The sequence below is a fragment of the Cavia porcellus genome, unplaced genomic scaffold (assembly GCF_034190915.1).
Source record: "Cavia porcellus strain 051 isolate PalLab524CR breed Dunkin Hartley unplaced genomic scaffold, mCavPor4.1 scaffold_10, whole genome shotgun sequence".
Lineage (NCBI taxonomy): Eukaryota > Metazoa > Chordata > Mammalia > Rodentia > Caviidae > Cavia > Cavia porcellus.
Genome location: NW_026947493.1, coordinates 34,145,340 through 34,160,851, shown reverse-complemented (window position 1 = coordinate 34,160,851; position 15,512 = coordinate 34,145,340). Strand labels below are relative to the sequence as shown.

The 15,512-nt window shown below is 46.8% G+C and overlaps 1 protein-coding gene across 21 annotated transcripts in view; it reads right to left on the bottom strand.

The window, feature by feature from the left end:
• The window catches only part of Cacna1d (calcium voltage-gated channel subunit alpha1 D), a 358,933-nt gene that overhangs the window by 24,160 nt on the left and 319,261 nt on the right, over nucleotides 1-15,512 (bottom strand). For 19 of the 21 annotated variants that reach the window (XR_010050123.1, XR_010050124.1, XM_063257273.1 and 16 more), the window contains 9 exons: nucleotides 15,221-15,349; nucleotides 14,005-14,070; nucleotides 11,795-11,886; nucleotides 10,746-10,905; nucleotides 9,851-9,978; nucleotides 9,618-9,714; nucleotides 6,444-6,546; nucleotides 5,009-5,110; nucleotides 254-384 (listed from right to left, as the gene is read on the bottom strand). Coding sequence is in view for 19 of the 21 variants with exons in the window: in XM_063257273.1 (XP_063113343.1) it covers nucleotides 254-384; nucleotides 5,009-5,110; nucleotides 6,444-6,546; nucleotides 9,618-9,714; nucleotides 9,851-9,978; nucleotides 10,746-10,905; nucleotides 11,795-11,886; nucleotides 14,005-14,070; nucleotides 15,221-15,349 (1,008 nt within the window). In the remaining 2 variants the exon portion in view is untranslated. The remainder of the gene's footprint in view (nucleotides 1-253; nucleotides 385-5,008; nucleotides 5,111-6,443; nucleotides 6,547-9,617; nucleotides 9,715-9,850; nucleotides 9,979-10,745; nucleotides 10,906-11,794; nucleotides 11,887-14,004; nucleotides 14,071-15,220; nucleotides 15,350-15,512) is intronic. The other 2 variants (XM_063257272.1, XM_063257274.1) reach the window with 1 other exon arrangement.

The window sequence follows — 15,512 nt, the reverse complement described above, 5'->3', positions numbered from 1 at the left end:
TGCCCTGGCCATTCTGGGGGTCCTGAACATAGGACAGCCAACATCAGGTGCAAGGCACAATGGAGAAGGCAAAGGAGTGCACTTACCTGGTGGCCCAGAAATAGCCAGTCCACACTTGGGGGAGTGTGCGGTATCTCAGTTTATACAAATCCTTGTGGTACTGCTCAACCATGAACAGCCAGCTCTCTAGTATTTCAAGTAAGTTTGTAACATTGTTAGTGAAAAGAGAAAACAGAACAAGAGAACAATTCACCTGTAGGGCAATTGTGGTGTTCTTCGCAGGGTATTTTCCCACCAGTCCTTGTTCTTTCCGTTTCTTGAATTTCCTAAAGTAGTCCTGTATCAGGAAAGTGGCATAGAACTTCCCCACGGTTACCTCATCATCTAAACGGAGAGACCAGACACACCTCTCCCGAATCAGCACATTTGCACCAAGAGCCTCAACATCTGCTGCTGGCTGGGCAGGGCTGGGGTAGAGCAGAGACGGTACACAAGGCACCAAGCTCTTGGCCTGTAACTCGGGACACTTAATCTAATAAAAAGCAAGGCTTTGCAAAGCTCAAAATTAGTCAGTGAAATGAACTGACACTCAAAGTTGCGGAAAGTAATATGCATGTGTGGTAGACAGAGTGAGGTATTAGTAACACTATGAAATGTTACCTGGTTATTTACTTAAAATAAAAAAAATTACAAAAAAAGTTTTCAGGGGTGATGTTCACCCGTGCATAGAAATTTGCATGTGTAATTACCAGAAACATCAAGGACAATTAAACATCCAAATCCCTATGTCTCAAGATAGATACCTAGAAAGGTGACATAAAAGCTCAGAGGGAAAGGAAAATTCAGAAGAGTGACTGCAGATCCAGATTCTCCCAAATTTCCCCAATAAGCTCCACAGGCTTAGTTTTGTGTTCAGAATTAGTGGTTTTCTGCACTGCAGTGACAGCTCCAACTAACTGCGAAGTTGAGCTGGGTTTATTTCTGCTTTGTTCAGAAACAACCTCCACTGTGTCTCACTGGGGAGTCAGAACTCTGCTGACGGCTAAAGGCGATGCATGAGGCAGAATAGAGGCTCTGGCTGTCCCGTGGTAAACTACATCTGAGATGTCCGTGTCTCCTAGAGGTGCTGACACCAGATCCCCAAGGTTCTGAGGTCTCTGGGTGGAAAGCTCAAGGCCACCCTGGCAGCCAGGGGTCAAGGACTACTGAATTGGATTTGAAGATGCTGGGAAGAAAGGCTGTAGACTTGCAGGCTTCTAGCCATACCGCCCCAACAAGGGTCATATGCTGAACAGGGCAAGGGACTCAGCTAGTTCCCGCTTGCATTCTTATTTGTAAAGTAAGGACCAGTCTCCTAGAGGAACCACGGAGATGTGTGTGAGAGAAGACACACAAAGCACTCAGCCCCTGGGCTGAGCTATCCTCAGTGCCAAGCACTACATGACTCAAACCAAGAGAGAGTCTGTTATTTTATAACCTGCCGACAGCAGCAGCCATGAAAAGGATACAAAGGCAGGACAGGCTGGGCACCACTGGTACCCACCGTTTTCACCAATGAATCCTGGATGAGCTTGCTTTAGCTTTCCTCTTAAACTAAGAAAGTCCTGCAGGGGTGCAGAGGTCACCAGTATTAACCTAAGGCTCTGCATCACAGGTAAACACATGGCACCCATCAGTCTCAGGCTGGTCTAAACTGTCTATAGATGCACTGTCCACAGCCAGGTACAAGTTCATCCCCTGAGCTGCTCTCCAGCCTCTGCCCATCTGGCCAGGGTGTATTCAGAACTATCAGTATTGGCTATCTCTCATGACTGGGCATCTATGGGTGTCAAGTGTCAGAGACATTCATGTGGGTCTCATGGCCTCTTCACAACTCTGACACAGTTTATCTGCTCATCCCCTGAGTGACAAAGAGAGTTTAAATGACTTTCCCAGGTTGGCTGAGCCAGGTCACTTGGTCTCCTTGTGCCCAGGGTCCTCTCCTCATCTGTACACCTCTCTATGGACAATGCAGCTCCAGCCACACTGGCCACTTGCTTCTTTGGAGCTGTCACTGCCTTTCCTAGGTGACCCACAGGAAGCAGGCCAGCTACTGCCTGATGAGTACATTCAGGGGCCCAGGGAGATTCTCCACTGCTGTGTCATGGCTGTCTTCCATGCTCCAGGCTTCCCTGTGGGGTCCCCAGAAGAAGCACCAGCTCTTTCTGCAGAAGGCCCACCTTCTTCCATACCAGGACGCTTCCAGTAAATATAGGCCTAATTTTCACCTTCCTTCAGCCTCTCCAGCAGAGCCAGGCCCACCCAAAGCTCTTCAGGGTAGGACTCAAGGGTCAGCTGTCTCCACTCAGAAGCTGAGGTAGTTCGAAGACTGGGCCCAAAGAAGAGCTTTTAGGACAAGAAAAGCCAAAGCTCTAGCAGAACAATAAAGGAAAGAAGAAAAGCAGCAACTGTGGTGCAGCCATCTGGGCTCAAAATTAAAGAGAGATGGGGTCAGCTCAGAGTGCCAAGGAGCCAAAGATCCAGCTCAAGGAATGATGACCCAAAGGCAGAAAGGCCTTTCAAGAGAGGGAGCTTTTAAAGAGGAAAGGAACAGTCTGTGCCATTGCAGAGGACACTGCAGACAGGTGAGAGCCTGAACTGAGCTGAGACAGCACTGCTGACCAAGGAGTTGTCAGGCTGCCCTTGTAGCCAAAAGCTGCTGGGCCGCTGAAGTGGAGAAGAAAGCTCCCAACACAGTCTTCAGCTGAGACTACTTTTTCATCAAGCTCGAGAAGACCTGGTGACATCTCCTAGCACATCCCCATCAGCAGTCAGCACCCCTTTCTGCTCTGCATCAGGACCATGGCGGGGGGCTTCCTAAGCACCCCATACTTGCCAGTCCCTGGCAACCAGGGACAAAGGCTGGACTTGCTATTTCTACTGACCCCTGACCAGGTTACAGGGGGTGGGGCACTGAAGCCCTCAGTCTCTGGGGCTTCCATCTATTTGCCAGAGGGATGTACGAAGAATGTAATCATGTTCTAAACACGTGAGTGATGCAGGAAAGATTGGGAATACTGGTCCGCCGGAAGATAAAACAGGAAAAACAAAGAGACAAATGATACAGATAACAAAACTATCTGAAACTGCTCCCTGAAGCCTCAGTGTCACTTTTTTCCAACATCAGTAGCAACAGCAGTAACCTGAAACTCAATCTGGAGCAGTGCTCCCCTCTCCCCTATATAAATACTGTACGCTGAGCTTCTGGGACATGTTTCCTTCTCAGATCCCAATCCTTCTCAGGTTTCACAGTACCTCTTGCAGCCACCCTGGTACAGATGAACTCCTATCATCCTAAACGCAGATCCATGTTAAGAAACAGAAAAGGCCAAGAAGCCCCCTTTTGGTCCAAGAGAGTGACGAGAATATTTAGCCTGTACAAGAAGTTTGGTAGAGCTAAAAGTTTCAAAGGAAAGGTGTTTGGATAGCCAACTTCGGGACTTTTTGTCCAGTAAAATGAGAAGAAATCAAGTTTCACAGTAGTGCAAATGACATTCTCCAAGTGCATCTTACGATGGGCATTAATATGAGAGTTAGCCTGGCCAGATGAAAGGCAGGGTTCTTGGGCTCATGGGAGGGAGGTTTCCAGGGACAGGTACAGCCTGCTATTCTGAAGCATGCATCTGTATTTCAAGAAACATTGTAGGGGAATATAGCTGATGAGAGATAACTCTGATTCCATGCCACCACCCTAAAACAGAATTGCTTCAGAATATTCTGAAAGACTGAGAGTTGAAAGGAATGGACGCTGCAGAAAAAGCTCAAGCACATTGTTACAACAATTTTAAAAAGCAGTTCCTTTAAGCCATGCAAGCACCTGGACGTGCAGCTGAAAGAAAAGAATGGAAACCAAAGAAGAGTTTTAAACGTGCAGTATCAGGTTTCTGTAGGGAACAGGGGTTCTCTAAGCGGGAGCTTTGTTTGGTTCTCCTTTATCATTTTTTTCTGAGTCATTTTCTCCCAGCTTTGACCTGGGTGGCTCACTTCGCCGTGAAAGTGGATGCTGCTTCCTGTCCTGCTTCCTGCCAAGGAGCAGAGCTAGCTAACTTGCAGCTCTCTCTAGCCCCTTGGAGCCCCAGGTTGTCACCTTCGAAGAATGCGAGCCCAGTGTCCTGGACTGGGCTCCGGAATCAGCTTCCAGACCTGAGCGGGACCAGCCTCGGAAGCTTCAGGAGCAGTGACACTATAAAATTTCCACTGGTTACAAAAGTCACCAAAATGCTTTTTTGTCTCTGGGCAAAGGATGGAGGGCCTAATGTGCTGCTGGGGTGGCCCTGGATGAACAGATTCTGCACCTTTAAAACCCGAAAACAAGATAGTCTGAAAACAACCTCAACTTCTGTGTGTATTTAAACAGAAATGGAAAAAAAAATGTGTGCATATATATATATATATATAAATATATCACATATGTTATATATATATATATATATTCAAAAAGGTTTAGTCAGTTAATTTGTGATAAATAACAAAAGGAAAATAAGCATACTTTGTTAGTTCTGTCTCTACTCTAAATTCTGCCTTCTTAAAAAGACACATTTGGTAAGAAATCCAGCCTTCATAAGAACGTTTCTAAATTACCACTTTCTGAAAACCATTTTTCATGAGAAGTTTCCAACAAAATGTTGAAGTATAGTTGGAAACTAGTTTCAAGCATTTCTTTTTGGACTAAAAATGTAGGACTTTTGTTCTGCAGCAGTAATCTTGTTCTCTAACATTAATTTCTCTAATATTACTTTCTCATTAATATCTCTACCCCCTACTCTGGCCATGTGAAACTAGGTTCCCTCCTCACAGAAGCCTTTCTTTACCTGAAGGGGCTTCATCTTACCCCGAAATGACCCTTTCGGCTGTTGGCCTAACTCTGATACAGAAAGCACTCTGCAAACACTCTCTAGGCTTTCTGGAGAGGCTGTCACTAAAACCAACACTGTAGCCAAGAGCTCATTAGGAAACAGATGACACTGACCACCAGCGGGAGGGACAACTTGGTCAAGTAGCTTCATGCTGGTTTTCTTCCAGATTTTCTTTATCACAGCTCGTAGTTCTTCATTAGCTTGTTCCAGGTTCCCTGAATTCAAAAAGCAAAAGAGGGTAACAAGCCTTGCTTCTGTCCCTCAGCTCCCTCTCCCCTGCCTGCCTCGAGGAGCACACTGCCCACTGATGGGGCTCCCCTCCTACTGGGCTGTCCCCAGTCAAGGCGACTCTTCCTATTTCACCAGTAGTCACCTTGTTAAAAGGCTACTCTTTTACATCTCTTTAAATTTAAAAAAAAAAGGCTACTCTTAGTTCACCTAATTTGAAGTCCCTCCATTGTGGGGACATTCACGTTTCACTCCAGAATTCAAGACTCTGACCCTATCCTGCCCTCCCACAGCCAAGACTAACTCCCTCCCCACTGCATCCAGCCCAGAAGGTTTTCTCTTCTTTGCTGCTGTTCCCAATCCTACTGCCAACCTTGGGGTTCCATCCTAAACCCCACCCAAGTAATCTCCCAATTCCTACTGTAAGTTCCCACTCATTCATGCCACATAACCTTGGCTTTCCCTATTTGGTCTAATGCTTGTCTTGTCATCCAACATGTCTGTATATAAGACCATCCTGACCTCTAGAACCCTTACTGATGCCATCCTGTAGCCAGGAACAGATAAGCAAGCCATGAAAGGCACATGATAGATTGTAAGAGAAGGGCTTTTCTGGACAGAGGTTTGGGGTGGTGAAAAACACCTGCCCCATGGCGTGGCATGGTTCTTTTCTTCTCTCCTCCATTTCCTCACTTCCTGCTCACTCCACAGCGTGGTGTGATCTGTTTTGCAGTCCATCTCTGAAGAAGCCACTGAGCCACGCTCAGAGCACATACTCCAGTGCCTGTTTTACTTGGTGGAGGCAGAGCTCAGCATGGCGTAAAGGTGAGGGCCCAACAGGGAAGACACTGATCCTACCAGTGCTTTTCAAGTGCTGCCTCTATGCACTCTTCACGCACAGGGGCTTCTGAGAACCACCTCACTCTTCAGATCTTCCTTGCTTAGGTGTTTAGTTTCTTTTCACAGAGAAAGAGCCATAGTGTAGAATAGCGAATTTCCTCACTGATGGTCACACATAGTAAAGGGTAGCGGGAGTGAATCCATTTGTGATAGCTCTGCCTCTACCCTGATACTATTTTTCCTGCTAGGTGGCAAGCAGTGGATAAACCAGTTCATTATAGGACAAAGTGAGGCTTCAAGAAAGGACAGAAAGCATGTAGGAGGAGGGGTTGCTCAGTGGCTCTGGAAAAGATTTTCACTGCACTCGTCACCCCCTTCCCATCGTCCCACCTTCACCAAGACAAAGGCCAGGCAGGAGAACCAAGGAGGGAGGTCGAGTTTCCTCCTTCCACCACCTGCCCGCCTGCAGGGAACACTCACCCTCAGTCTTGATCTTGAGAGCTGTTCGGACCAAAGCGAACAGGGTCGCATTAAACATGACTGTCCCATCACTGTTGAGAGGCATGTTCATGGCAACTAATCTCTGTGGATGGAAAGAAAAGTTCCATAAAAGAACAAAAATGCTTCATGACATCCAAATCCCTTTTTGATGTTTATTCTCACCCAGTTTCCAGTCAACCATCAACTCACTCAGAGCCATTTGGGAGCACCTTTATGACGGTCACCTCTATGTGCCAACCAGACTGGATCATGAGATACACAGATGCTCAGTTAAACATCATTGTAAGTGTGTCTGTGAGGGTGTTCTACCAGAAAGTAGTATGTGAATCGCTGGATCCCTGTTCAGCGCGGGAAGGTAGCCATCATCCAAACAGTGAGGACCCAAAAGAACGAAGGGTGCAAGGAGGTTGTATTCTCTCTTTGCCTGCCAGCTCCAGCCGGGACAGCTGTCTTTCCTGCTCTCAGACTGAAACTTATACCACTGGCTTCCCTGGGTCTCAGGCCTTCAGATTTAGACTCAGCTACACCACCAGCTCCCCTATGTCTCCAGTTTGCAGAGACAGACAACAAGACTTGGCAGCCTCCACAATCGTGGGGGTCCATTCCTCATAATGAATCCCTTTCTGCATGTATATATATACATGTGTCTCTGTGTGACTCTCTATAAAGAGTTACATGTTCAATAGAGAGGTAGGCAGACAGCCAGCCAGAGAGAGACAGACAGGTAGATACAGCTGTGAGTTGTCTCTGGAGATTCCTGAATGATGGTTTATCCTCTGTACGGGATCTGGGATGACAAAGATCAAAACTATTGTCATGAAGTATAAACGCTGACACTCAGACTCTGTGTTCTGTTTGCTAAACAACAGAAGCTCATCATTTGGCATTCTTCTTCCTTTCCTCTTTATAGCTCTCTTTGTGTCTTGGGTGGGACTCCATTCCAGGTACATCCTTAACGTTCTTTGATTAGCAGCTACGCAGGTCAGGCAAGGCCTGGGCCTTAGGTTTTAACTAAGAGTGTCCACTGTTAGTTCCACCACAGGGACCGCCTTCACTATCATGCAGGGATTTTATACAAGTTTACAAGGCTTCTCCAAGGACTGCAAGGTCTTTCAGCGCAGGATCCACACTCCCAACTTCTCAAATCTTTTCAGATCCTTGCAATGCCAAGCAGTGAGGAGAGCTGGGCGGGACTCAAGCGTGGGCTGCCCTCTCTGGGTCCCAGTCATCTTGCCTGGGACAAAGTGAGGCTGACAGAAGAGATGCAGCAGGACGGGGTAGTCAGCTGCTCTGGCAGAGAATCCTGAATGCAGGTGACACGTTCAAGTGGGTCATCCTTGAGGAAATTTAAAGGAAATTGTGGGCACTAAGATTTTTGTGCCTGGAACATGATAATTCCTAAATAAATGGTGACATTTTTAATGTTTTAAAACTTAAATATTTTTAAATTTAAATGTTTAAATGTAAATATTTAGAAGTACTTACCACTTTTCAAAGTATTTAAATTTAAAAATTTATTTATATATTGGTACTGGAGATTGAACTCATGAACTCATGACTTCACGCTTGCAGACAGGCACTTGTGCCACTGAGCTACATCCTCAGTCCAAATTTAAATATTTAAACATTTTTATTTAAATTTTAATATTTTAAAGTTTAATATTTAAAAATTTTTGACTACAGTGTATCCCAAAAGAAAATTTCCTTCTATTTAGGGACTAGTATTTGATGTTTGCATGGCCAATTCCACCTAATTTCCTAGTCCTATCACTAACCTTCCCTGTCTGCAAAAGTGTTGCAGGCAGCCAGGACACTGCAGAGACTTACTCATTTTTCAGAAAGTTCCTGAGCCAGCAAAATGAATAACTCTATACCTTGAGCATGCTTACATCCTTTATATAAAAGGCCCTAGAAATCAAATGCCAGACAATGTCTACAAACAGAACCTCTGTTGATCTTGGCGAGCAGAAAGGGCCTGCTTACAGGGTCATTCGTAACAAGAAAGCCAAGCTCTGTGGTTTATCTTCTGCTCCTATCTCCAGAATTTTGGCTGAGAAACAAGGACTCCAGGACTTGCCAATGTGCCTTGATCCTGATGGCAGGGACATGAGTACAGCCTTCGGAAGCACCAACACAGCGTACACTTTGCTCTGTTACCTGTTTCTGTTGACAGCTGACCCAGCACCCTGGAGTGGTAAACCTTGACCTTAGGATCTGCAGATCCACAGGGAGCTATGCAGACTGCTATAAGGACTGCTACAAGGAAGAATTTCAACAGATAATCTGCATTTCTTCCTGTTGTTACCATGGACTTAAGGTGGTTTATTCTATGAGAGGAAAACAAACCTCAACTAGAGTTCCAGAGAGCACAGTCCCGTGTGGAAGTGACAGAAATGAGGTGGGAGATCAGCATCCATGCCTGCTGCCCAGGAGAGGCACCCCATGGTGGCCATGAAGCTCTACAGCAGGGTGCTCTGTGCAGCTCCTGGCATCATATCCATCCACACCCATGCCCAGAAGCAGGCTCCACTTCCATGGTCCTTTCCACAGCAAGCCCGGAGTGGCCCTCTCCACATTCTTAGCAGGTCGGGGAGCCGCCCTCATTCTAGAGATCCTGGTTGGCCCCCTCCTGCCATCTGCTTCTCTACACCATCAGATTCAACTGTATAGAAAGTAAACTGGAAGTTCACTTTTCTCCTGCATCTCTCCCCGTTATCCATGGAACACAGCGTGGTACAGATCACTCCTCGCAGCAAGACGAAGCTTATGTCTGGGACCTTCTGCCACTTCTTAGGTATTTTGGCCGATTGGTGACGCAAGGACTTGCCGATGGCCACTCTGATGTCCATTCTCCTGCTCTGTCGGGGCTCTCTATGCTCCCTTCCCGCAATGTCCTTCTTGCCTCTAAGAGACTTTTACATCTCTTCTGGACTCAACTCAAAAGCCACCCCCGACTCTCTACCCAGTCTGTCCTCCTCTTACGGCTTTTCCCAGGGTTCTCTCAGAGTTACAGATCTGAGAGTAGCTCAAGGGCTGGCACCATGCATTATTCAATTCCTGTCCACAGCACCTCCCAGAAGGCCTGCCCAAGGGTCACTCAGTGTGTGCTGAATGAGCCCCTGCTAGAGAGCTTGTGAGACACAAAACGCTCACCTTACATGCTACTCTGTGTGGGCATAATTTCCCAAAGCCCAGAGGAGGCTGGATGCGTCGGAGCAGGGTGACCACGTCGAGGTGTTTTATCCTTCCCCTGAAAGCAAAGCACAGCCTGAAGTCTCGGAACAGCGCTGGCTGGCCTGAGCCTTCAGTCCACCTTGCCTTCCAGAATAATGGTGGCTGACTGCAGCACAGCCCGCACAAGCTGGACGGGCTCTTTTTCAACTTACTTTGCCTCAGGGTCATATTCTGACCATATTCTTTTGAATTCATCTAAGTGATGAGGCCCTAGAATAGACCAGTCCCGGGTCAGATAGTCAAAATTGTCCATGATGACAGCCACAAATAGATTGATGATCTGAAAAAGCAAATCAGAAAGAGAGCTTTGGCTGCTGTGGGATGCACTGGTTAAACACTACTGCATGCCTCCTAATCTTTCTCTCTCTCTTTCTTTCTGTCTCACACACATACACGCACATTTTTTTTTTTTTTTGGCAGTGTTGGAGAACTGGAGAATTTTCCTGCACTATATTCCCAGCCCTTTATTCTGAGACAGGGTCTTGGCTCAAACTTGTGATCCTCCTGCCTCTGCCTTCCAGAGTGCTTAGTTATAGACATGCACCACCACACCTGGCTGGCCATGAGATATTTGAACTTGAACATCTCCAAGTGGGGCTGTTGAAACAACATTCCATTTGGAGAATGCTTACAAAAAGGTCAGGCTTCCTGCTTTCCTAGACGGCTTGGTATAGTCTTGGAAGGGAGTGGGCACATGTATTAGCTACATTCTGGAATGAAATCTTATCATTTTACTGCCACGACATAACTCACACTCTTAAGTCACTTAACACCAAGTTCAGTGCTGCAGTCTTGAAATTTAAAAAGAAGCCAGCAGCACCAAGAGGCTGGGGTGGCTGATAGTTTCCCCAGGCTATTAGCACTGACCCTTGACCCCAACCAAGGTGGCAGAGACACACATGTGACTAAACAAGATCTTCACTGCCACTTCACTGAGATCCAGATATAACAAGTATCCAGGGCAATCTGAACAGGGAACGTTACTGGTCTGAACTCCAAATGCTACACACATACTGTAAATGAAAAAGCGAGCTTTCGCCTGCCTACCAGAAATGCGCAGAGCATGTAAAAGCTGATGAAATAGACGATGGCAAAGTTGCTGCCACACGTGTATTCCTCTCCGGGATTGTAATCGGACTCAGGGTCACACAGTTTTCCTGGGAGGCAGGCCAGCATGATCTCCTGCCAGGCCTCACCAGTAGCACACCTTTGGGATCAAGAAAAGGCAAAGCTTTAGTGAAAGAAGAAAGGATTTCAGGGTGAGACCTCTGGGAGGAAAACTCTGAATCCGAGCAAAAACTAAGCAATCTGGGTGAAGCCAATCTGAATTAGTAAAAACCTGAAACTCCTTACTTTCAAATGCAGCTTATCTCAGTGGCCAGAGGTCCTCCCACAACACTCTCTGATTTTAACAACCATTTGGTAGAAGCACAGCAATTCTTTGGTACAAATGGATGTTCTTCTATCTATTCTACATCAGACATTCATTTTATAATATTTTGATAATTACTTCTACTTAATTTTATTCAATGCAAATAGCTGAAAATCATGTAATGTGCAAATGACTTGCCACCTAGTGACTGGACTCATTAGAAATTACACTCATAATTTCCAGACAATTCTCTCACCATAAGCCAACTTGTTTACAAAGTTAATTAGCTGAGGTTAAAAATAATCCCATAAAATTTGGAATTCTACATTTTAGGATATTCCCTACTGGTTGTAGAAAAAGTCTCTACACTCCTGCTAAATTTCTCTTCTCCTGGTTGTGTTGTGGTATGTACTTTTGTGCATACACATTCATTCTACAACTTCACCAGTGGTCCCATTAGCCTTTCCAACTCCCAAATGAATAAATTTTAAGCAGCCACAATCAGGGTGACCCCTAGCAACTTTAGCAATTCAGCAAAGAATCTTCAGTGCTCAAATTCTAGGTTTCAGTCTAAGACTGCAAAACAAATAAACAAAACAACATAACACAATAACTGAGAAAGGCACACTGATTTGATACACAGGTCCCCTGTCAGCCTGGACTCATGGTGAGGGACAGAGTGGTAGCTCCTGCCCAGGAGCACTGCTCACACAGACTCAGTCACCTGAAGAGCAGCAGCACCGCCTGGGGAAACGTCTGGAAGTTGTTGTTCCTATTGATCTGGTTATTATCTCTCATGGCGACTTTCCCAAACATCTAGGTGGAAAAGTTATTAGAAAAAAGAGAACAAGTTTTGTCATTTCTACAGTCTAGGTCTGGAACAGATGCCCCAAAAGCCCACACATTGAAGGCTTGGTCCCAGGGTGGTGCTGTTGGTAGGTGGTAGAGCCATTAGGAGGTCCTAGGGTCACTGGGGATGTGTCCTCCAAGGTAACAGTGGCACCCTGGCCCCTCTTCTTTATCTGTTGCTTCCTGGCCACGAGGTAAGTAATTCTATTCCATCACATACTCTGCCAGGATGTGTTGCATTAGGCTCAAAACAGAGGGGACAATCAGTCATGGACTAGAACCTCCACACTATGAGCCAAAGGAAACCTTCCCCCTTTAAGCTTAGGGTTAATTAAGACTAAGATGATTACCTCGGGCATTTTAGTATAGTGACAGAAAGCTAATGCAGCCACACAAGAAAACCACTCATGTGGGTTTAGAACTAACTGAGGTATGATCCACACTACCCACGGATTTGCTCAGGATATGTGACACTTCATTTAATAAACAGCAGCTGAGCACACTCACGTGCCAGGCATGAGGTTGACAACTTGGAACATGGTAGCAGGTATATTTTCACTTTCAAGGGGTCTTTGCTCTGGAGCAAGAACACAAAGATAACAAGGCAATGGCAATTTCATAGGATGGGCAGTGGGAGGCCAGGACCCACAGGGATGTAGGGAACAGGCTCATCAACCTGAAGCTAGGAGCTGGGGTCAGGATCAACCTCCAGGGGAAGTGACATCTATGTCAGGAATTGAAGCATACGGAGAGGTCATTCAGGTGACAAGGAAGGCGAGGAGTGCTGCAGGCAGTGGGAATGCCACCTGCAAAGGAGCAGAGGCGACACAGCACAGGTGTCCTGGGGAATGCAAAGATGAGTGGAAAGCAGATGGATGGAAAGTCAGATTGGAGCCGATGGTGGGGTCAGCGGGTGGGGCCTGTGAGCCTCCTGAGGGAAAGTGGGCTTCACCTCTGGAGAAGTGGGATTCAGCAAGTAGGTGGACACTGAAGCAAAGTTTGATGCCAGGCAGATGCCTGCTTGGAGGACCTGGGGTGAGGTATGCAACTGTGCAGTGTGGTTTGAAGGGCTCTGCGATGCCTTTCTTACGTGAGAACATGTTCTACCAAGCATCACATTCTGCTCACTTACAAGGGCCTGGGCCTAATGCCTCTTGTTCCATACCTTCTGTTATGATTCCAAGAGACCTGCAAGAACTTCTAGGCCTTCAAAATAAAAACTAAACACAAGCATCTCTTCCATGATTCACTTTACCTTTCTCACACATGACCCTTGCTTATCCAAAGGACGCATCCACACAAGTGGAGTCTACAAGGTGCTCACCCTGGAAGTGAGAGCTCTGCTCTGCAGACTGCTCTGTCCATGGAGGCTGCCACCTCAGTCCCTAGCTGTCCGCATGGGGTTAAGACCCAGTGATGAATGAGGCTCCGTCCCTTTCCAGCCTCAAAGGGACTGGAAAGCCTCCTGCAGCCTTTCAGTCCCCAGATCAGGGCCATAAAAGAACCTCGCTCTGTGCCTGTCTACAAAGGCAAGCTGCTGAGGTACTAGAGTGGTCCTTGTTCAGGTCTAACACAGCATCTAGAAACATTTTCTTTCAAAGGAGAACCCCACCTCTGGTAAGACCTAATTCTTCCGTCCACCAACAAGTCATTGCATTACTCAGTATTTCTGAGTATCGTTAGTACAGGAAATACAATGCCCACACTGATAACTACGGCTTCCGTTAATAAGGCACTTCCTTTTCTGTTGGGCTATTATTCACACCACCACTCGAATCAATTGTGGATCTTTCCCGAGGCTCAGATGTGGGGAGCAGTACGGCATGACACACACGTTTCACATTTCCTCGGTGCATCTTAACTAGTCCATGTTTCCTGAGCCTGGTCTCCCCTGGTGCAGGCTCTGTCCTTGGGCGCTCTCACCTGAAGGGCCATGTCTTCACCTCCCTCTCTCTCCAGCAGCCAAGGCAGTTGGCTGAAAAATCGCAACTCTGACTTTCTACTTTACCTGGTTAATGTACATCTTGCCAGATTTGGGGGCCACCCTCCAAGGGAGTAGCAGAGGAGAAGGCGGCCAGTGCTTACCTGCATGCCGATGACTGCATAGATGAAGAATAGCATGGCGATGAGGAGGGCAACGTATGGGAGGGCCTACAAGAGAAAAAGCATGGGCTCAGCCGGGACGCCTGTCCTTGCACCTACTCGGCACAGATGGAGGCCACCCTCGCAGAAGCCACACATTCCTTTTCTTTTGCACATGTTACAGGGAAGGGACAGAGAGACTGAGGAAGACTCTTAATCCCAGCCCAGCATGATTACTTCAGTCCTGTGCATCCATCTACAGGATGCCCAGAGCCACCACGTCACAGGCAGCATGTGGTGGGTCCACATCGCATGCTAATCCTACAGTTCCACATGGCCATGCTGCTCTCAGGTTGAGTTACAAGTCTGATATGGGAATCCCTTGTGAAATTATAACTGACTAAATCATTCTGAAACACTGGCATGATTGAAGTGGGTGCAAGGGAGATGCTGTAGATCACGCTGTGGAGAAACATCCTTATGCAAAACCACTCTTAGGTGGTAAGAACCACTGTCTGGCTATTGTAAAACATCTTTCTTTTTTTCTTTACATAGGGTCTCACTATACAGACTTCAGGGTGGCCACGAAATCACCACGTAGCCCAGACTGGCCTTGAACTCATGGTGATCCTTCTGCCTCAGCTTCCCAAGTGCTAGGATTACAGGTGTTTACCACCATGCCCAGTTTAAAACACCTTTCCTAAACTGGACACCTTTTCAAAGGACTGCACAGGCTGAGGGGTGGGCCAGGGAAGAGATGTACCCTGGGCTGTCTGTATGAACTCTCAATGTAAGACCCCAGCCCTTTAATCCAATTTCCTCTGAAGCTTTTCTCCCTCACTCCATGCCACATGCGTGGCACACATCCACAGGTGCCAGGCGTCAGCCGTAGTTCCAAGCACCCATACTTTAAGCATCCCCTTTCTCTCCCAATTCAAGAAAGTTCGCCAGGAACTCAATGGCCTGCAGACTGACAGGCCACCTTCAGACCTGTGCATCTGTGGATCTGTTAAAACAGCCTGGCCTGCTACAGGAGGACCATCTCCTCCTCCTGAACTGCTTAATGGGGTCCCACGTGGTAAGTTTTAGGCTCTCCCCACTGCCTGGTAGCTTCACTTTCTTCTTACATTATCAAATGTTTAAAATTTTTGGTGGCACAATCACTGACCTACACATGATCTTCAAAGACACAGAGAGAAGCCCTGGGCACAACTCTTACCTGGAAGGACTTAATAAAAGTCCACAGCAGCGTCCGGATGCCTTCCCCCCTGCTGAGAAGCTTCACCAATCGCATCACTCGGAAAAGACGGAAAAAGGTGATGGAGATTCTATTGCTCTCTTCAGAGTTCTGAAGGGTTATCATGGAGAGGTCAAACCCAATGGAAAGCAGAACATGCAACACTTTCAGAAAAACAGCAATAGATGCAAAGGTGACAGAAACTGAAGATGTGTGTCTAGGCCTTTTCACCTTGAAAAGCATGACATGAAAGAAAAAGTTACATGCTAACAAC